Source organism: Platichthys flesus, chromosome 13 (assembly GCF_949316205.1).
Source record: "Platichthys flesus chromosome 13, fPlaFle2.1, whole genome shotgun sequence".
Lineage (NCBI taxonomy): Eukaryota > Metazoa > Chordata > Actinopteri > Pleuronectiformes > Pleuronectidae > Platichthys > Platichthys flesus.
Window position 1 is genome coordinate 22246785 of NC_084957.1, and position 22141 is coordinate 22268925.

At 40.8% G+C, this 22141-nt stretch overlaps 3 protein-coding genes across 3 annotated transcripts; 1 reads left to right on the forward strand and 2 right to left on the reverse strand.

Annotated features, from left to right (window-relative positions):
* Positions 1-1752: 1752 nt before the first annotated feature.
* LOC133967126 (uncharacterized protein KIAA2012 homolog) lies at positions 1753-9511 on the reverse strand. Its single transcript, XM_062402365.1, has 19 exons — positions 9317-9511; positions 8949-9019; positions 8309-8498; positions 7889-8020; positions 7312-7482; positions 6687-6812; positions 6534-6608; positions 6243-6310; positions 6097-6162; positions 5927-5990; positions 5645-5855; positions 5400-5549; positions 5100-5280; positions 4683-4842; positions 3471-3853; positions 3158-3351; positions 2900-3072; positions 2300-2519; positions 1753-1962 (listed from the first exon to the last, which is right to left on the reverse strand). The coding sequence occupies exons 1-19, from the start codon at positions 9417-9419 to the stop codon at positions 1797-1799; spliced, it is 2904 nt and encodes a 967-aa protein (XP_062258349.1). The 5' UTR covers positions 9420-9511; the 3' UTR covers positions 1753-1796.
* Positions 9512-9642: 131 nt separating this feature from the next.
* LOC133967432 (uncharacterized) lies at positions 9643-11723 on the reverse strand. The gene is made up of 5 exons (XM_062402858.1): positions 11671-11723; positions 11282-11406; positions 10980-11111; positions 10706-10852; positions 9643-10120 (listed from the first exon to the last, which is right to left on the reverse strand). Exons 2-5 carry the CDS (start codon positions 11390-11392, stop codon positions 9827-9829), a joined length of 684 nt encoding a protein of 227 aa, XP_062258842.1. The 5' UTR covers positions 11393-11406; positions 11671-11723; the 3' UTR covers positions 9643-9826.
* A 4493-nt stretch (positions 11724-16216) lies between these two features.
* LOC133967127 (olfactory receptor 4E2-like) lies at positions 16217-17233 on the forward strand. Its single transcript, XM_062402366.1, has one exon. The coding sequence runs from the start codon at positions 16217-16219 to the stop codon at positions 17231-17233; it is 1017 nt and encodes a 338-aa protein (XP_062258350.1).
* Positions 17234-22141: the final 4908 nt, after the last annotated feature.

Below are 22141 nucleotides of genomic sequence, written 5' to 3' on the forward strand. Positions count from 1 at the left end.
CAGTTTTCAGTAAATTTCAACAAAACATATGAAATGCTTGTAAGTGATATTTATTTGTATTTTGTTGAATAAATTGTTATATTTATTATCTTTAATCATACAAATATATGTATATACATATACTATGTTATAGCTTTTAACATGAAGCTTAAAGTGCTTGATATAAAAAATTATTTACTATCATACAGTAAAGTAACTTAATACAGTGGATTCATAGCTATTTCTGTTATATCCATTTTATTTATTCTGATGATCTCAAGTTATCTTAGTATGTTTGTTGTAATGTTTCTTGTCATTTAAAGTCTGTGTTTTGACATAACTCCAATGATGGTTTGTATACATAAAGTTTTCTCGTGATATTGGCTTTCAGAAGTTACTTATGTCTTTAAATAAGTAAAGAGAACAAAGAAACGAGAACAAAGAAAAGAGAGCACATTTCTCCTGTGTTAGCATCGCTACACTGGCTTCCAGTTAAAATAGAATTTAAAATTCTCCTCCTCTCCTTCAAGGCCCTTAATAATATGGCGCCATTTTACCTTAAAGAGCTGTTAGTACCTTATAAACCCACTAGAGCACTCCGCTCCCAGAATTTAGGCCTACTTGTCGTCCCTAAAGTCCCTAAAATTCTCTAAAAGTAGAGTAGGAGCCAGAGCTTTTAGCCATCAAGCTCCTCTGCTGTGGAATAAACTACCACTTTCAGTTTGGGAGGCAGACACCATCTGTTCATTTAAGAGTAGGCTCAAAACCTTCCTTTTTGATAAAGCTTATAGTTAGAGCTAATTAGTGTGGCAGAACGTTAATTGTTCTAATTTATGACACATGACACACGGAGCTTCTTTTTCCAGCTTCTCCTTCCTCTTCTCCATCCCTATCCCCCTTCCCCGGAATCCCTTTGCTTTATCACCCGCAGATCCAGGGCCTCTGTGGCCGCACCATGGATTGCGGTTTGTTGATCGCGCACAGGAGGTCGCGGTGGTGGATCCAGTGTGGCGGATTCTGTGTCGTGTGGGCTGATCGTGGTGGTGGTGGTGGACCCTGTGTGGCGGATTCTGTGTCATGTGGGCTGATGGTGGTGGTGGTGGCGGACCCTGTGTCGCGTTGGCATCGGGTACGGGCATTGGACCAGGACCGCGGCGGCGGCTCGTGGTGGGTGGCGGTGGACGGTGACTGAGGACTGGAGTGGCGTTCTGGTCTGGATGGTGGATCGTGGTCCTGCTGGTTGCTGATCATGGACTGTGATTGCAGCGGGACTGCTTGGCATGTCATGTTGGGGTTGTCCTTTGAGATGCTTACCCTCATCAAATGCTGCTAGAGACTTTAATCTTTAATCTTGAAGACTTTAATCTTGATGATGTTCTCCTACACGTGGCATCTATTGCACTTCTGTCCGTTCTGGGAGAGGGATCCCTCACATGTGGCTCTGTCTGAGGTTTCTATGTATTTTTACCCTGTTAAAAGGGTTTTTTAACAGGGTAAAAATACTCTTGCTGAGGGTTAAGGACAGAGGATGTCACACCCTGTTAAAGCCCTATGAGATGAATTGTAATTTGTGAATATGGGCTATAAAATTTGATTGATTGATTGATTGATAAATATGTTTTAAACAGTATCACAATAGTAAATGTGACTTGTTTTTTTGTCTATATGATGATCTTATGATTCTGAGCTTCTCTTATATCATCTTTCATTGAAACTGAAAATCTGATGACATGAAAGATGGAAAGAATGAGTCAATGTGTGTCAAGGGATTTATTGAGATTCATGTCACCAGTGAAAACCTTGTTTTCACTCGTCTGTCAGATGGTCGTCTCGGCTTGAGACGGAGTCAGACCCAGTAGCTGCAGTAAACTAAAATATGAGTAGATCCAGGGACGGGAGATTCCCTGAGTTTTCTCCAGACCTCCGGCCTCCATAACAAGACCCCTTTTAAAGGCCAACTGCTGGTGCAAAAGTGCCACCTCTCTGCACAGACAACACAAGGAGAGATCAGTAATGTTTGAGACATTAAATTATTTCTCATTTGTCTTAGCTTATCATTCGGGAACACCCCAATAGTAAATATAGTAGTTCATAATAATATTAGCAAGGGAGCATTAATTAATGTGTTTATTATTTTATTTATTTATTCATTAATCTATAAACAAATAGACTAAAAGTTATTAAATTTATATTTTAATTGGCAGAAAAATTTGAATCATAATGAGTTTATTTACCAAATATGAACCGAGTAATACACAGTTGAAATCAAATATTTTTACAAAATATAGCTGTCAGTAAGAAAAATAATTTCAAAATATACCTGGCGAGCTGCTCTGCTTGCAGCCTAGCCTGCTCTGCGCCCCATAGAGCGGCCTCTGCTTCTCTCCTTTTGTTCTCCTCCTCTTTCTTCCTCCTCTCCTCTTCCTCCTGCTCCTTCATGCGGAGGTACTCAAACCTCTCGCTCTCATCCATCTCTTGTAACTTTCTGTTCTCCTCCTCCTGCCTTCGCTGCTCCTCCATCTGCAAACGCTCAAGCTCAGCTGGAAGAGGACGAAAACAAAATTTCCAATAATTATACGACTCCAAGAAATTCTTTAAACAGCACTGATGCTATAAAACAACAGCTGCATCATCAGAATGCAACAAAAGTTTAATGCGACATTAAATTGTATCTAAAGTGTTCACAAATTTTTTTTGTGACATTATCGAAAAAGAGCAATGACCTCAACCATGTCAACATTTATCAAAAGTCCAGTAAACTTTGACAAACAAATGTAATCATATGTAGAGATGGACGGACAACCTGGAAACTTAAAGCATTCGTCCAAAGGTTGATCGGGGGCCTGTTTTACATCTTTTCTCTACCTCTTTGTTTCCTTCTTCTCTTCCTTCCCTTATCCTCCCTTTTACTTCCTCTCACCTTTCCTCCTCCGTTCCTCCTCCTCTCTCATCCTTTGCAGTCGCTCCATCTGCCTCCTCCTTTCCTCCTGACTCCTTCTCTCCATTTCTCTTTTCGCCTGTTCCCGTCTCACTTTTGCCTGCTCCTCCTCCTCGTGCCTCCTCCTCTGCTCCTCCTCTGTCAGCTTCTTCAGTCTGAGGATGGAGACGTAAAAAGATTATTGACGTGGCATTGTACCCTAATCTTTATAATTTAGTGCCCCTGAATTTAAGGTAGGACCTGAGCTCCTCAGCTCTCTTCCTCCTCTCCCCCTCCAGCTCGCTCCTCATCCGCTCCTCCGTCTGCTCCCTCTCCTGCTTCCTCCTCTCCTCTTCCTCCCGCTCCCTCCTCTTCCTCTCCACCTCCTGCCTCCGTCTCTCTGCCCGCTGGGCCAGACGCAGAGCAGCAGCCTCCTCCTGACTCATTCTAGGTAACTAAAACACATAGAGTCCAAATAAGAACTGTGACTACAGTTATTATTTATTTTATAAATGAAATGAATCAAACACATGGTAAAAGTACTGTAAGTTATTTCAGCTCACGTTCTACCAACCTCTGGCTTAACTGGGTTCAACATCAGCTGTTCCTCCGTGACCATGACAGTGGAACATGACGACAGACGTCCACATGCTGAAGAGAAACCTGTTGCACTGGCTATCATTGCCCCCCAACAGGAAGAGGCTGCAGACCCCCTTGAGTTCCTCTGGTGGATGTAGGACGAAGCGTCACTGGACCTGAGGGAACTCACTGATCGGATGCTTTTCTGTTCGTCATAGCTGGAGAGACAATCTGTTTCCACTTCTTCACACGACTTTGCTTCTGTTTTGTGTTCTTGTGTTGCTGATAAGCTTTCGGGGGATTTTAGGAAAGACTCTTCATCTTCCAGCTCCTGGTTGATCTCCATCTCCCCTTTCTCCACAGGGTTGTCATTGCTTTCTGTAGAGAAATGAAAAAACTAAGAAAAAACAAGGAAATAGAAAAGTATTCGGGGGCAAAGCTTTAAGTTGTGTCTACTTAAGAGATACCTTAAAAATTAAGTCACTCATTTTCTGGCTTCATTGTGACTCTCTAGCCTTATTTTTTACAGAATTTTCTTGGGAAATGTTTTTCGGATAATGTTTTTTGCTGACCTTGACCAATCAGATCCAAAATCCATCCAATTGTTTTAAGATTTTTGCGAATACAAGGGCTGGACTGATATATGAGAGATTTACTGAGGCAAATACCAACATTAGGAATGAAAACAATCTGATACAGACACGCTGATGGAAATCCGTTTTTCCTTGTTTACTGTATAAAATAAAAGTTTTACATCAACAAATATAAACTCTGATATCGATATTTCTGTGAAATACTCATATCAATTTGCACAATCATGACAATAATTAGGTTGAAAAAGCTAAAATTGTGGTCAGATTAAATAGTTTTGTTGGTCATCCACACAATTAATATTATAATTATTGCATAAGTACAAACAGTGTTTCCTACATGTTTTCATAATTTGATTTAAATGATTTTATTAAGAAGAAACTTTTGCCACTAGATTTAAATTATTATTTGTCGTCCCTTTCAGGATTTGAGTGCATTGATGTAACTACTTTTTCCATACATGTATTAGTGGTACACAGATAAAACATATGATCCATATGAAAATCTGTGCCACAATCACTAACTTTTACGAGATAATTAAAAACAAGTCCCATCACACTAACATAACACGTGTCATGTATGTTATTTTTCTGACAGAATGTTTGCCATGTCTTACCAACAACTAACTCTTTGTGTGTCAGCCTCCCTCTCCTCTCCCTCTTCTTCCCAGTAGACACTTCCTTCTGCCTCGCCGCCCCTCCTCCATCTCGGTCGTGTCCTTCATTCTTCTTCACCGGTCCTCTCTTTCCTTCCCTTTCATCTCTCATTTGCTTTTTCTGAAAGGCAGTGATTACAATTGACAGAAAAGTAACTGTAAACATGATGTTGTCTGATTTCATGCATTACTTAAGACAGATATGTTCTGAAACAGTATTTTTGTGTGTACTAAAAACATTTTACCAATATGCTTATTGGTAATGCTACTCTATGTATTTCATAAACAGTGGGTATTCAATAAAACTTTAATAAGCCCACTTAGCTCTCCACAAACGATGGTGGAGGTCACAGCTTCAGTGTGAATGTCAGTGCTCACTAATGAAGGAGGAGCGGAGTCATCATGAGTCTCTGTTGTTCCTCTAATTGTCCGTTCCTCTGGTTTCTGGCTCCTGATATGTTGAGAAGTGTCTTTTGATTTTTGTCTCTCCAATCCTCCGTCTCTGCTGACCCTGGACATCTTCTGTCCCTCTGATTCTGCAGTTGTAATAGCACTTGTCCTATATAAACGAAGGACACAAGCCTGTGTGAGTTTGTGCAACTACTACAGAGAATATATTTTTTTAATCCAAATCTGTAAAGTTGATCTCATTGCAGCTTCCGATTATTCCTTATTCACCCGCTTGTTATTCCAGCTTCTTCTGTGTCCTTCCTCTTAATATTCCTCCTTCTTCTGTCCACAGCTTCTTCTGCTGTTGCAGCAGTTGGACTGATGTTCTGCTCGCTGCCAAACATATCCTCTTTATCGTGAAGCTTCTTTCTTGATTGACTTGAGAGATTCAAAATCAAAAATGTCAGCCCAAAGAATAAACAAATGGTTAGACTTTTCACAAAATGTAACATCTTGAAATGAATTAAACAAACCCTGGTCGATGTGACGGAGACAAATGTCCTGTTTGTCCTAACTCATCCCTCTCTTCCACCTCTGCCTCAGCGTCGCCTCCTCTTTGCTCCTCCGTCCCTACCTTCTCCCTCAGTGGAGTTATCCTTACATTGTTTCTCCCATCCTTCTTTGGTTTAGTTAATGTTCCCGTCGCTGCTACTGAACTTTTAGTTTTTTTCAGGGTCACAGCCACTAGAGCGACAAACAAAACATTTTTTTAAACCTAATATAAATTAATAAAAAAATAATCATCAGAGTTGTACCTGTATCAGGGGAGCTGGTGGCTGGAGAAGTGTTAGTCTCAGTCAAGCCATGGACGTCTTGGAACTGGTAGGAGTACAGAGTTCATCAGACAGGAATCAGACAGGGTTAGTATATAGTGAAGGAGAGACAGGAAACAAGGCACAGACAGAATAATATCAAGCTGACTGACCAGTCTGGTTCTGAGTCTCCGCTCCCCTGTTGCAAACTGACCCACAGACACGTGACTTTCTGTTCCCTGGAGAAACAGTAGAAAAATAAGAAAATAAACAAACTTGTTGTTCATGAAGAGGATCCTGGATCTTTACACCCACTCACCTCATGCTTAGGTAGATGTTGCTTGACGTTACTTATAAGAGCATCTGTGGTCAGCTCCACTGCTCCCTCTACACACACATATACAATGAACAGACAATGGTTGGTTGGAGCAAGGAGAAGAATACGATTCTGGTCATGCACACAACATTTTAAGTGTTTGTTGTATGTGAAAACTTGGTTCCACTCTGTGTTATTAAAAACACATAATTCTGTGTTTCTCTTGAACTGCTTTCAAACGTGTGTGTGTATGTGTGTGTGTGTGTGTGTGTGTTTTTGTGTGTGTGTCCAGACCTATATGTGTGTCCTCAGACTGCAGCACAATGAACCAGGGTAACGTCTCTCCCTCTGTTGAAAGAACCTGGAGAGCTGGGGGACAAAAACAGTAACTTACTAATGCTAAATACACAGTTGTAAGATGTGCAGGTTTTGGCTCATCCTTTTTACCTTGCTGTTGTGTTCCATTATCAACCTGAGATGAATGCTGGCTTTTGTTGTCGTACAGTGACAGTTGAATAATTTCTCCATCAGGACCCAGGATCAGGCTGCCAACAGATTTGCCATTCTGCAAATCTGATAATATAACAACTTTCAGATAAAACTTTTGGTCGGATCACAAATCGGAAAGCATAATGTCTCAGTTTTCATGTCTACATGCAAATCAGCGACGTCAGAATGATAAATGGCTAAATAACCTATGCTGTTTGGAAGTTCTGATTGAACAACCGGCCCAACTCTGTTGTGATTGGTCAACCTCTTGCAGCACATTTAGGAAATGTCGACCTCCACTCTCATTTGATGTGGCTAGTCAAACTAGCAGCTAGATGTGTATTATGCAAATGTTGACTTTTGATGTTACATGGCATCCTTTGAGTTTTTCACTCTGTAGAACTTTTATTTTCAGAAACAACCTCTTAAACACCCCAGAGGAAAGAAACACTAATGTCATTTCTTTGATTATTACTAATACATGAGTGAAACACATAACCTGAGAATTCACAAAGCTTTGTGAGGTCAGTATGCTTTAAACTATGAGGATCATGGTTTACTGTAGAGGTTTATCTTTAATTACCTCTCAGTTCCAGAGGTAGAAGGCCCCTGGACACACCTCTGTCAGCATCATTGGACCCACAGGGATTCTGGAGGTCAGGAAGTCGTTTCTGTAAGAAAGCCAATGAGCTCTGCCTGCCCGGACCTATCCGTCCCACAACACAACCCGAAACTCCTATTGCAGGAGGAGGCTCTAGAAGAGAAAACAGAGTGAAACACCATCTCTGCATCTTTTAATAAATTCAATAAAATGTATAGAAACACAATATACTGAGTGGAAAATTGCATCGCCAAACGGCAGTGAAAGAAAAAGCAGAACAAGAAAACTGAACAACATAAACTGAAATAACGACTAGAAACATTAAAAACCTGAGACAGTGATATTCTGTACATGTTTTGTGCAAACCTAAGACTGTTTAGGGTTTACTCAAATACAATAAACACATAAATTCAGACCTAGTTGGAATTTAAACTGAAAGACAAAGCATATTAAGTAAGTATCCACCTACAGACTGTATAGTTTCCCTGTGACTTTAGTGTGTGTGTGTGTTTGTGAGTGTGCACTGTACAACATCCGGGCTTCAGCAGAATTGTAGCACCTTTCTCAGACAGCAGCCTTTCTCTTCCTCCTCTTCCTCCTCTTCCTCCTCTTCCTCCTGCTGTTGTCTGTTCTTTTAAGTAAAATCTCTTGTTTTTTTCTCTTTCTCCTTTCTGCTTCACACTCATCTCCTCTGAAATGCAAAGTGAGGATGGAAAATAACATCTCTACACTGACGTCAGGTCAGCTTTTTAAATTAGATGAAATAAAGGAAACTCCATCGTTCTACAACCTCTGTGTTCCTAAAGATTAGAACAACAGGAGATTACGTGACACAGTTTGTAAACACAACAACACTTTCACTATTATTTGAAAGAATATCACATAAATATGGTCCTATTGTTATAAGAGAGCTCTGGTAGTAGATTCCAACAGGTAAAAAGTTCATAGTCCACTAAATTGTAGAATGTTCTCTGTTCACCTTCTTGTTCAGGAAACAGTGGGGATAGAACCAAAGGCGGCAGATGGAGTCTATTCAGATTTTCTCTGCACTGAACCAGGTCTTTTTCTGATCGTGGTCGGACGTCCTGCTGGTTCTGATTGTGGATCCCTCGTGCAGTGGCACCTGCTATGGGAGGCAAGCGTTGCGCTCGGTGTTCAGCACCATCTGACTGAAACGCGATAGAAATTGGTATTTAAGTATCATTTTAACATAAAAACCATGAGTGACACCCTGCAAGATGAGAACATACAAATAATGCACGTGACATTTTTGCATAAATCTGCTTGTCCAACGACAATGTAGAACAATGATTACCAATAAGGCCTTTTCACATACAACATACTGATTTAAAGGTACACTAGATGCAAATATTTGATTTCATCACCCGTTTTCTATACGTGCTGCCAATTTCCAAGCAATCTCCTGGGGGTTAACAGGAAAATAGCAGCTGATAAAAGCTAAAACTATTGGTTTGGTAAACTTTTTTTTGTTAATCAAATAAAGATATTTAGAAAAAACACAAGAGTTTAAATGGGCAATGAAAGCCCCAACCAGTAAATAGTTGTCAGGTTTTTTTCTTCCGATGGACACTGTACTGTTCTAGAAGCTGTTATCTTACCCAGTCTGTCTTCTCCCCGCAGGATCTGTAGCAGGCTGAATTTCCCAAATCCACTGGAGGAAGGTACAGTCCTGTGTGTTTGAGATGCAATCATAACCTCATTTTCATTCTCCAGCTATTTATCGTTAACAAACTAACTAACAGGCTGGCTTAAATTAAAGCATCAACAAATGACGCAGTTAATCTGTCTGGCAGATTAAATGAAATGTTCATAGTGACATTTGTTGGTGAGATGCCTACAAATATAAAAAATTATGCAATCTGAATTCAAGACAGATTTATACCTTTTAAGCCCTTTTATTTGTAAAATTAAATTTAAGACAATTTAATATGTTTAAGGGATTTGCTGCCACTATGTAAAACTTTACCTGTTCTCCCTTGTCGGTTCCCACTCATCGATCTCTCACAGCTGCCTTTCTCACTGAGTATTTCACTGTCTCTCCAAATGGAACAGTCTCGATCATCAGCCATGTCGTAGACACAGTTTATGTGTGGATAATGCAGATCCTCTCCTGTGCTGTGATGATTTACTTCAGTGTTCTGTGAACTTTCAGTCTGCTGCAGACACGTGTCAAAGTACGCCTGCATTTGGTAGTTAAGACCAATGAATTACACACAATTAACATTTGCAAAGATAAAGGAATATTAACATGTATTTATTAGAAATTAGGAAGAGACCTTATCTTCTTCTGGTTCTTCAGGGGTTAACGCTACATAATGTACCCAGGGCTGAGACTCTGTCTGTGGGGTTGGACTCCTGGAGGTACATGTTATTTGAAGGAACATATCCAGCCTGACTCTTCTCCTGTTGACCAGCTCATCTTTTTCTGCAGAATAGGATTATTTTAGAATTGGTTTTATCCTTCTATTTAGTTGGTTTAACAGCAAGAAAAGCTAAACAAGGCATATGAAAAGAACATGAGAAGTGTGTAAACGCTGGATTGGAGGGGTATCTTTCTATCCGTCAAAATGTTATAACCTTCAGGTTGATTCTCCAGTTGTTCATCGTTTTCCTCTGCAGGAAGCCACACTGGGTTATGCTGCACAAACAACTCTGGACTGGGCTGTGCTGGTGTGGAGCAAGCCCGCTGAAGATTGGGAAAACGAACATTTGGAACTGGAGGGACGTGAAGGGGAGGAAAGAGGGATGGAGCGAGTCTGGAATAGGAGCACTGGAGAGATGAGACACATCCAAATGTATCTTTTGCAGAGGAACTCAAACATAAGCAAACATCTGTTTACATTTTCACATATACAACAATAGATAAATACAATTATCAAATTTCGGATCAAATGTATGGTTCTCAACTACACTACAAGCAACGTGGGGGAGATTTGTAACTACAGCACTCAGACTGAACCATGAAACCAAAACGATTGGTAGGTTAAAACAGCCTAAAAAGCTCTGTTGAGCAGAAAAGGCACGTCATAACTAAAAAATAGTGTCTCTTTAATTGTAAGAAGTCCCACTAATACATGTGCTTGTGCAATTGTAAGTTAGAGCCAGCGTTTCACCATTTATATATGATCAAACACGAATTAAACCAGTAACATGAACATGAACATAATGACAGAAACTATGGCTATCTGGCTATCCAAGTGGTTTGGCTTCACTTTTGGGTGTTGTCATATCATCCATTTTTATTTACAGTCTGTAGTGTAAGCAAATAAACACAACATTTTCTTACATAATACAGTACAAACACATAAATTATACACAAAGTATAACTAGAGAAGTCATTTCCGTCTCTGTCTACCTTATTGTTTCTGTAGCTCAAAATGGCCGATGTCAGCTCCTTCAGGGTGCTGAGCTGCTGTTCCACTTGTTGAGAGCAATGTTGTACAGCCCGCTTCTTCCTGTTACCAGCCACTAACCTACATTTTCTTTCCGTTGAAACCAGGTCCTGGATATAAAGGAAAGGATACAATTCATGGTTTCTATGCCATATGTATATATTTTATTGACTGCCCTTGGAAAAATGTCTCATGTCAACTAAGGGACATTACTGTGGTTACTTAGCATGTAAATACCTGAGAGTACAGTAGCAGTGGGCCCCTACGAGTGCTGTACGTCTTTGGAAGGGTTGACACTGCTTTTACAAGTAGGCGACCACTGTTGGACCAATGCAGCAGAGGCTCCTGGGACTTCCAGATGTAGTAATCCTTTGGAACATGGATTGATTGTATTGTTGACTATTACAGCAATGAATGTCTAGATTGATTGATGGACAATTAGATCGACGGTTGGTTGGGGACTAATGTGGCAACTAATGTTTATTAAAATGCTGATGAAAATACTATGTAAACTGTATTCCATCATAGAATTGGTGTACCTGTGGTGTGAAGCAGACGTCCAGCCGTCCATCATGTCCTCCAGGATTTCTCTTGGACGAGATCAATTGACCACAGCCTCGACTCAGCAGAGACAGAGATAACTCCTTCATGATGTCATTTCAAGCTGGTGGATAATAAGGATATCCCATAAATTAAAAAAAAAAAAGGTATATAATAATGCAAATTACAATCTAAACTAACAAATTACTGGGATAACCTGATAGCTAGATCATTTAAATAAACCTAACTCCTCAATCGCCAAGCTTATAAATCACAGATTAGAGTCACAGATTAGAGCTCTGAATACAATTCTGACAAAGACTTACAGGAAGAAGAGATTTAGATTTTGTGTGTTGATATAATGTTAAATACAAAACAGTTAACATACCTGTTTTCTCTTGTTCCAAAGCTGCATCTCTCTCTCTCTATGCTGTGTGTGTGTCTGAGAAAGAGAGAGAGAGAAACAGAGAGAGAGAGAGAGAGAGAGAGAGAGAGAGAGAGAGAGAGAGAGAGAGAAGTCCAGGCAGCTTCTCAAAACTGATATATACACATACATTCCTATGCTGCCAACAGTGGACTGTCGACTTAGGCTGACCATCTAAGGACGACAATTTTTTTAGCAAAGTGTTTGAATTATTTATACTAAAGTGACCAAAAGGCACTAGAATTAAACCAAATATGCTAGTGATAACTGTATGTAATGTGTAGTGTATAATAGTGTATAATAGTGGCTATTACTATAGTGCATGTGCAGAATTTGTAATCATTTTTTAGGACACTGGTTATCAAACTTAAGAGTGCATAAAATGTATCAAACCTTTGATATAAATTTGATATAGAACTGTCATTTTTTAAACCTGTGGAGGTTGGACTTTTAAATTAACCCACAACCTCAACATCCAATTACTCTTCAGCTGCCAGTCAGCTATCGTAAATTGAGACCTGGTTATGATGTTGTAAAACATTGGAATGTTAGGACAATTTTGGTTTAACAGGGTACAACCAATAGTGGATAGTATTTTACTGCACATATACACTGTACACACAGAAAGTATAATAAGAGGTGGGTCACTTAAATATGGCAAAAAACAACTGCAGGCTGAGTCCTGGTATTGCAAAAAAAACCTGAATGTGTGTGTGGGCGTGTGTGTGCGCGGGCGTGTATCACTGCAGCCATGGAAACAGAAAGAAACACAGAGCCCCAACTCCCAAAACCTAGCAACTGTGGTTGAACAATTGGACACAAAAACATGCAAACGCACACACATACACACACACACACACGCACACACACAAAGACAAATGTCTTTCAGTATGCTTACAGGCCAGGTTACGATCTAATCAGAATCAGAAGTATTTTATTGCCAAGTAGGTTTACACCTACAAGGAATTTGCTCTGGTTATTGGTGTATACAATGAACATAGATACATAAAACACAATAAATTCAACATACATAGGAAAAGCAATAAAAAATTGAAAACCAGTATATATTTACTCACTGTTTACTTCTTATTTACTCACTTTTTTCCAATATTTATACAAAGTAGCATTTATTTTGACATAAACATTTCTGAATAAAAATATATGAAAGATAAGATAAAAGATATAAAAGGGAAGGATCAGCCACAATCTTGCCTGCACGCCTCAGGGACCTAGAGGAAAACAGGTCCTGTAGAGATGGCAGATTGCAGCCGATTACCTTCTCAGCAGAACGGATGATACGCTGCAGCCTCCTTTTGTCGTTAGCGGTGGCAGCAGCGAACCAGATGGTGATGGAGGAGGTGAGGATGGACTCGATGATGCAGGTGTAGAAGTGCACCATCATTGACTTTGGCAGGTTGAATTTCTTCAGCTGCCGCAGGAAGAACATCCTCTGTTGCCCTCTTTTGGTGATGGAGCTGATGTTCAGCTCCCATTTGAGGTCCTGGGAGATGATGGTGCCCAGGAAGTGGAAGGACTCCGCAGTGACGACTTGGGCGTCTCTCAGGGTGATGGGGGTGTGTGGGGCTGGGTTCCTTCTGAAGTCCACAACCATCTCCACTGTTTTCAGCGCGTTGAGCTCCAGGTTGTTCTGGTCACACCAGGTCACCAGATGGTCAATCTCCCACCTGTAGGCGGACTCGTCCCCATCAGAGATGAGCCAAATGAGAATGGTGTCATCCGCGAACTTCAGGAGTTTGACGGACTGGTGATTGGAAGTGCAGCTGTTGGTATACAGGGAGAATAGAAGAGGTGAAAGAACACAGCCTTGAGGGGAACCGGTACTAATAGATCTGAATTCAGAGACATACTTACCCAGCCTCACGTGTTGCCTCCTGTCAGACAGGAAGTCTGTGATCCACCTGCAGGTGGAATCAGGCACACTCAGCTGGGAGAGCTTCTCCTGCAGCAGATAGCGATGATAGTGTTGAAGGCAGAGCTGAAGTCCACAAACAGGATCCTGGCGTAGGTTCCTGAGGAGTCCAGGTGCTGGAGGATGAAGTGAAGGGCCATGTTGACTGCATCGTCTACAGACCTGTTGGCTCTGTAGGCAAACTGCAGGGGGTCCAGGAGAGGGTCAGTGATGGCTTTGAGGTGGAACAGCACGAGGCGCTCAAATGCCTTCATCACTGAAGAGGTCAGGGCGACGGGTCTGTAATCGTTGAGTCCAGCGATCTTGTTTTTTTTGGGGACAGGGATGAGGGTGGAGGTCTTGAAGCAGTCTGGTACGTGACATGTCTCCAGTGAGGTGTTAAAAATGTCAGTAAACACCGGAGACAGCTGATCAGCTGTCTCAATCTTAATGTGACACTAAGAGTATTGAGAAAGGACCTCAGGAATACACACCAAACAAGACTTGACTGGTCAAGACTTGACCGGTCAAGACTTGACCGGTCAAGTCTTGACCAGTCAAGTCTTGTCCAGCGGCAGGCATGTTTGTTGAAAACGAATTCAACACAAGCGCACTTTGATGACGTGGTTGATTTACGTTACCGTTGATCATCTGTCCATCATTGTATAAAGCCCGCCCTGACAATCTGATTGATCATTAAAAATTCCGTCGATAAAATTATTTGTTCATCGAGAAATTCGCTAATTACACATTTGACCACGGGGGGCAATGTTTGAAAAAAACGCCACAGGCCTACTCAGTTACCTAGGACTGGCTGCGACTGGCTGCTTTGGATATTTCCATTTCCAAAGTAAACATGAAGAGGTCATGGCGAAATGTAGCGTGGGACCATTTTGAGTTATAAAATGACTTGGTTCACTTCCAATACTGTGAAGCTATCCCGAAACTGGGGGAGACGAGGAGCCTGCGTTGTCTGACACGGACGAGGGGAGCGCAAACACCGGAGCCGCGGCCAGGCTAGCAAAGTTAACACGGAGCTACCTGTGTATCACCGGGACGTCAGTCCCCTCAGAGCGGGTTTTTTCGGCAGCTGGACTGACGGTCACCAGGCTGCGTTCGCGTCTGACCTCGGGGAATGTTAACATGCTCATCTTTCTCAACACAAACCCGTAGGCTGGTGCTGAGGTTGTATGTGAGTTACTGGTTATTTTTATGAAGCTTTCTCGACTCGGTGCCTTGTTTGATAGTTTTGAGTTACATTTGGCAAAACCTGTCAGACCTAAGTATTATATATTTGTGGTTAAGTTGTTGTTTAACATGATATTTTTTTTATATTTTTATTATTTTACTTTGAAAAAAACAAAAAACGAGGGTCAGTTGTGTTTAGTAGCACCGGCTTCTAGCTGTCGGCTCCGCTGCTTAAGATTACGGCAGCGCATATTTTGTTCATCTTGTAATAAAGATCTCAATGACGAAACACGCTTTGTTATTTCACTGCATTTTAATATATCCTATAAATAGTGAATTTTTGAACTTGAAAATATTAATGATTAATCGAAAAAATTCGTCATTAATACTCCTGACGATAGATGAAGACTTTTAAATCGAACGCTCATCCCTACTGAGTACTATTGAACTAAATTCCATGAAACTTTTTAGAAGAATGCGACATTCGGCAGAGAAAATACCAGATCGCATTCATCTTGATTAACAAAAATTTGTATTTATAGGGGAATATTTTTTATTACTTTCTTTAACATTGTGAGATAGGGCCCTTGGTGGAGGTATGCATTCAAAGTGCCACTATAGTCGGCTTATTGATTATATGATTATCTCCCTCAGGGTGTTTCTGTGATATTGTATTCAAAATTTGATTAGTGTGATCACAGTGACCTTGTTCTTTGACCTTTGTTCAAAATTTGATGACATTCCCTCAAGGTATTCTCGTCGCCGGTGCAGAGGCATCAAAATATACAACATAATGATTTAAGATTTTCTTTATCTTTACATGACGACATTGATCAAGAGAATCAGGCTCAGTCTTCACTTGCATCACATTCTGCTCGTCGAGTTTTTTTTTTCATCAGGACTTTCGTATAAAGGTTGAGCAACTGCTGCTGTCTCAGTGGGGAGGGGAGGTTCCTGTCTGCACTTTTCTATTGATCATTAATCTGTCTTATTCTTTGGTGAAGTTTTTATATGATTATTTTAATGTGATATTTTGCTAAATGGTTTGTAATGAATTCCTATGACGTTGTTCAACAGCTTATAACGGTTTGGAAGTTGGTCTCATAAATGTGCATTTATCTTAACTCTTGTATCTTGACATGTTTTATAGACAATGTGTATCATATTTATTTATACATAAAGTAATATTAAATTAAATAAATTGGATTCTGAAACCAGACGTTAAGAAATTGCTATAACTTTTTTATTCTGTTCAGGGTTGAATTCTTAAGGTAAGAAATATGCTTTCGTGATTATCTTTATTTACCCTTAAAAAACTTGGATTTCAAGATTGATTTTACTTTTTACATTAGCTATCGCATATCATCCAAAGTCAAGTAGTTAAACATTTTAACCCTCATTACTAGGACTACGATGGAGAACTCAACAGAGAGTTTTTCATTTGTGTTGGCTATGTATGGTGACACAGGACAGTTAAAGTACCTGTACTTTACTCTGGCTGTGATATTTTACATATCCGTGATTGTTGCAAACTCTGTGCTTATTATCGTTCTTTATACTGACAAAAATTTCCATGAGCCCATGTATTTATTCCTGTGTAGTTTATTTGTAAATGAAATATACGGCAGCACATCTTTGCTGCCCTGCTTCATGGTGCATATGTTGTCAGACACACATGATATTTCTGCCTCCTTATGCTTCATTCAAATATTTAACATTCATTCATATGTAGCTATTGAATTTGGAACATTAACAATTATGGCACATGACAGATATGTATGCATTTGTAAACCTTTACATTACAACAGCATAATTACAAAAAGGAAAGTGCAACTTGTCATATTATTTATCTGGATATTTTGTTTAGTGGAGGTTGGAGTTTTATTGTCTTTTACTATTCGTTTAAATTTTTGTGGGACTGTTATCAACAAAGTATTCTGTGTACATCACTTAGTTGTTGACCTTTCTTGTTCATCAGACAGAACAGTTTCACTCGTTCATGATGTGATTTTTGGTCTAATTTTCTCTATCGCTGGGCCTGTCAGTTATATTTCATACAGTTACGTGAATATTTTTTCAGTGTGTTTAAAAGGTTCCAAAGAGACCAGAATGAAGGCTTTAGAAACATGCACTCCACATTTCGTTTCACTCATTAGCTTTGTGTTTGCCTGTTTCTATAGTTTGATCAGTCAGAGATTTGACGCGTCCACAGTGCCGTACCCTCTCTGTGTTTTCTTATCTACGTATGCGATGGTCATTCAGCCTCTACTTAATCCTGTAATTTATGGTCTCAAACTGTCAAAAATTAAGCATGCTTGTAAAAATTTGTTGACATTAAAAGCATCACAACTCTACCTGTTTCCTGAAGCGTATTTAAATTCTACAAACAACTCAGGACTGGGCTGTGCTGGTGTGGAGCAAGGCGGCTGACGATTGGGAAAACGAACATTTGGAACTGGAGGGAAGTGAAGATGAGGAAAGAGGGATGGAGCGAGTTTGAAATAGGAGCACTGGAGAGAGGAGACTAATGTTGCACGGTGTATCGGTACTAGAAAGGTACCGCGATACCCTTACGTTAAAAACGATACGATTATGCATATTTTTTGTATCGGTACTTCATTAAAATAGCACGCAATCAGAGCGCACTCACTGTTCCGCTCCCTGTCAGGCTGCCAGCAAGCCTTGACTGCAAGGGCGGGGCTGCCCAGCTCTCACATGCAATATGTCTCACATGCAACAGGCAGCCCTCACTCACAGCGAGCGATCTCAGGGGAGACATGGCCTCATGTGCAGGAGCTCTTGCCGATCGTCCTTGGCTTGTTGAAAAAAAAAATTTCAGAAGTGAAATCTGGAAGTACTTCGGATACGAAGCCGACTGTGAAGGAAACCCATCAACACACAGAGACCCGTCGGTAAAACATGCTTCAAATCCACTCAGGCAAAAGGAGGCCACAAGTCTAATATGGCTAGGCACCTCTCAGACAGACACCCTGAACTTTTCAGAGAATTCAAAGAAAGACAGGTTAGCAAATGTGATCATAAACATGAACACCCCCAAGCTCACCCATATACAGCCTAACACGATTAGCCTTAGCCTAGTTTAGCAACAAGCGATTTCCCCCATAACAGAATTTTGATGATGCGTAGTACAATGATCATAATGCAGTGTGGTTAACACAGTGATTCTGTGTGGCGCGACCGGCGCGGAGAAATAACAGGTGGAGCGCGCGACCAGGAGGGGGAAATGTGAGGCTGAACTAATATTAGAACAGAACTAATGTTTTGACGTCCGCATCTCTTTAACGGCGGAACACTAAAACAAGTCGTTCTTTCGCCATAGCCAGGGGTCGGTAACTCGCATTGTGAAGCTGCATGCGGCTCTTCAGCCCCTCAAGTGGCTCCCTGTACAGTGTTCATATGTTGAACGGTACCGTGAGACACGCACATATATAGTCAGATACAGACAATAGCCGTGTATGATCCATATTATGAAGTCACCATGTAGTTTTCATTTATATCTTGCTGTAGGCTAATACTAATATGTGTGGGGCTTGTGTTTGGTGTTGTGTTGCTGTGTCTCCCCCTTCCTTTCTGGTTTCTCGCTGTGTGTTGTGCGTGGCAGGCTCGTGGCTGCAGCAGGCCGAGGCACACCTGCTCCCAATCCATCTAATCATCCCCTCCATAAAAGCTTGGTCTACTCACCACTTCAGTGCCAGATTATTCCGTCTACTATGGTAGCTGTAGCGCTGCAGAACTCTCGACCTTTGTGTCCTTTGGATGTACTCTAACCTTTGTGCTTTCCTTCAACCCAGAACCCTTGTGTGCCTCACCGCTTGGCTCCTCATCCTCTTCTCTGCCAGGATCCCCAAGCCAGCCAGCACCCTGCCGCTCCAGCCTTCATCAACCTCTCTTGCAAATAAACTCATTCAAAAAACTCATTTAAACTCGTTCATTTACCCACCAACAACTCGTCCTGTCTGCTTTGGGGTCCAAACCTTCACTCAATCCTTAACAAATATGAATGCCATTTGTTAAATGGTAAAAAAGGGAACCTTAAAGAAGTTATTTGTGGTATTGTATCGTATTTGTGGTCAGAAGTGTCAAGTCACGAAGTACAAATACTTTGTTACCTTACTTAAGTAGAAATTTTGGGTATCTAGACTTTTTACTTCTACTCCTTGCATTTTCACGCAAATATCTGTACTTTCTACTCCTTACATTTTAAAAATAGTCTTGTTACTCCTATTTCATTTTGGCTTGTTTCAGTGTTAATTTTGGCAGCTATTTTTGATTTTGTCTTAGTCTTTTGACGAAAATGCATATTAGTTTTAGTCACATTTAGTCATTTTTATCCTTGTTAGTTTTAGTCTAGTTTTAGTCGACGAAAACGAATTACATTTTAGTCTAGTTTTAGTCCCATTAAGTAGCCACATTAAACTCCTTTTCTTCCTTCTCAGGCCCAGGGACCCTGTGTTGTGCTAAAACTGCATAATAGTCTAGCTTGCAGCACCTAGGTTGTCCATTAGATATCCCTGCCAGCATAAGTCTATAGCAGGGGTCTGCAACCTTTACTATCAAAAGAGCCATTTTGCCCCCTCTTCCCCCAAATAAAATTTGTCTGGAGCCGCAAAACATGTTGAATAACAAAGCTAATAAAGTTTTATATAAAATTATACTATACTTAACTATAGTTTGTTGCTTTTACGAAATTATAGAACGACAATAAAGAAAACTCTTGACATTTTATTGCTATTTGTACCTGTTACAACAAAGGAAAACACCGAACGCAGGCAAGTGTAGGTCTACTTTGAAATAAGAACTTGAAATAAATAAAAGCATTTAGCTGGAGCGAATTGCTTAAAATATTTATTTAGTTTTAAATGTGAAAACAAAAAGTGAGAGCACGTCAGGCTGGAGGCGAACACAGATACTGAAGCTCGGTAGAAACCAACTGCAGCTTCTGCTCTGATCAAGAAGCTGCGGCGCTGGTCTCTGATCAGCTGAGACCAGATAAACTCTGTGTTTTCACTGTTTCCATAGTTAAGAAGCAGTCGGTCACTGAGCGGCTGCTCCACGTGAACAAGCTCTGATTTCACTGTGTCTCTCTGAGCGAGTGCGCGAGGCGGGGGGCGGAGCTATGGACCGGTGTGCTATCTGGGAGCGCAAAGGCACACACACACACAAACACACACACACAGACACTCAGACTCACTCGCCCGCTCCTGATACTTCATGACGGTCTGCTACAATGATGTTTTAAAAATTATGTGACTTAGTCAACCACAAACATTTTCGTCTCGTCAACGAAAGTTAAGTCATAGTTTTTATTTTCAAAGATCTGTTTTCGTTACGTCTTTGTCTCGTCTTCGTCATGGAAAAAAGATCGTTAACGAATATTTTTCGTCATAGTTTTTGTCAACGAAATTAACGCTGGCTCGTTTTCATTCCGGTTTGTCATCGTTCAAAAATACATGTTTTGTCAGACATTAAACCTCCCTCCGGAGGAGCGAGGAGAGTTTGAGTTGGGTGCCCGCCGCACGCGCGGGATGACGGCCAGGCCGCCACACAACCGTACCAGAGGGTTACTGCTCATAGTTCTTATATCATACAAAAGCTGTTAATACTCTACTATTTCCTTTATTACTGCTCATAGTTCTTATATCATACAATACCTGTTAATACTGATTATTCCATATATATTTGCTACTGTACATATCTTATTTATTTACATTTCAAATACGCACAATACTCTGCACTTTAACTCCTTTTTTTTACAATTCTGGTTAGACGCTAAACTGCATTTCGTTGTATAGGTACTTGTACTGTGCAATGACAATAAAAGTTGAATCTAATCTAATCTCATCTAATCTAAAAGGAGGAGAGCAAGGCCAGAGCTGCGTGCGGCACCATTCTTGCAGCATCCGCCAACCCCCGCCTCCGCTGAAGCGCCTCGGTGTCAGGTCCGTCAGCCATCGGAGCATGCTGGCAAAGGCGCACGGAGGCGGGTGGAAGAGCGGAGAAGGAGGCACCACACGGTCGTGGACAGTGCTCAGACGAAGTGGAGGAGACAGAAAAATAGAAGGAGTGGGGGGGTAGGTGGGAGATCATCACAACTCTGGCCTCGGGAGACACGCTGGCCCTGGGGCGCAGCACGACACCCTAAGCACCTGTGGGGGGGTTTTGGGTGTCATGCAGTCGAATCAGGCTGTACCGGTAATGATTCTTCCGCAGGTTCACCTACTCAAAACCTTGTTACGATTTTTACTTCCTCTAGATAGTCAAGTTCGATCGTCTTCTTGGTGCTCCGCCAGGGCCGTTACCGACTCCGGCGGGGCCGATCCGAGAACCTCACTAAACCAACCAATCGGTAGTATCGACAGACGGTGTGTACAAAGGGCAGGGCCTCAGCAGCCTGTGAAAGACTGTTTAGTGTTGCAGGGCTCATCTTCAGGCCAGGTAGAGCATGCATAGGCTCAAATAACTTTGAGAACCTGCTGCTTTTGCGGCTGAACAAAGCCTATCGGTAGTGTTGTTGTACATACAGGATTTAGTCCAAAGGTCTCATGGTCTCTTCTAATAATGGTTATTGATAACATTCCACTGAAATTTGACTTTTTGCACAGTTACAATACTTATTGGCAACTAGTTATCATGTCTTCGGCTCCATGAAACACATGTTGATGCTCAGTAGTACAAATATGGTACTTTAATGTATTTACAAAAACAAATTCCCCTTACATTACTTTTACTTTTATACGTTAAGTAGTTTTGAAACCAGTACTTTTACAATTTGACTCAAGTAAAAAGCTTGAGTTAATACTTCAACTTCTACAGAAGTACTTTTAAACCCTAGTATCTATACTTCTACTTGATTAATGAATGGGAATACTTTTGACACCTCTGTTTGTGGTATAATATAGTAAATGGTAAATGGCTTTGTATTTATATAGCGCTTTTCTAGTCTTGATGACCACTCAAAGCGCTTTACAGTACAGTTTTCCATTCACCCATTCACACACACATTCATACAGTGCATCTATTCACAGCACTTTGTTATTCTATGGTGGGCCATTTGGGGTTCAGCATCTTGCCCAAGGACACTTTGGCATGCAGATGGGTCAGACTGGGGATCATATTTTGGCAGGTATCGAAGTCATAATTTTGCTATCGTGAAAAACCCTAGAAGAGACACATCCAAAATCTTTTGCAGAGGAACTCAACCATAAGCAAATATCTGTTTACATTTCGACATATACAACAAGAGATAAATACAATTATCCCATTTAAGATAAAAGTTATGGTTCTATACTGCACTACAAGCAAAGTTGTGAAGATTTG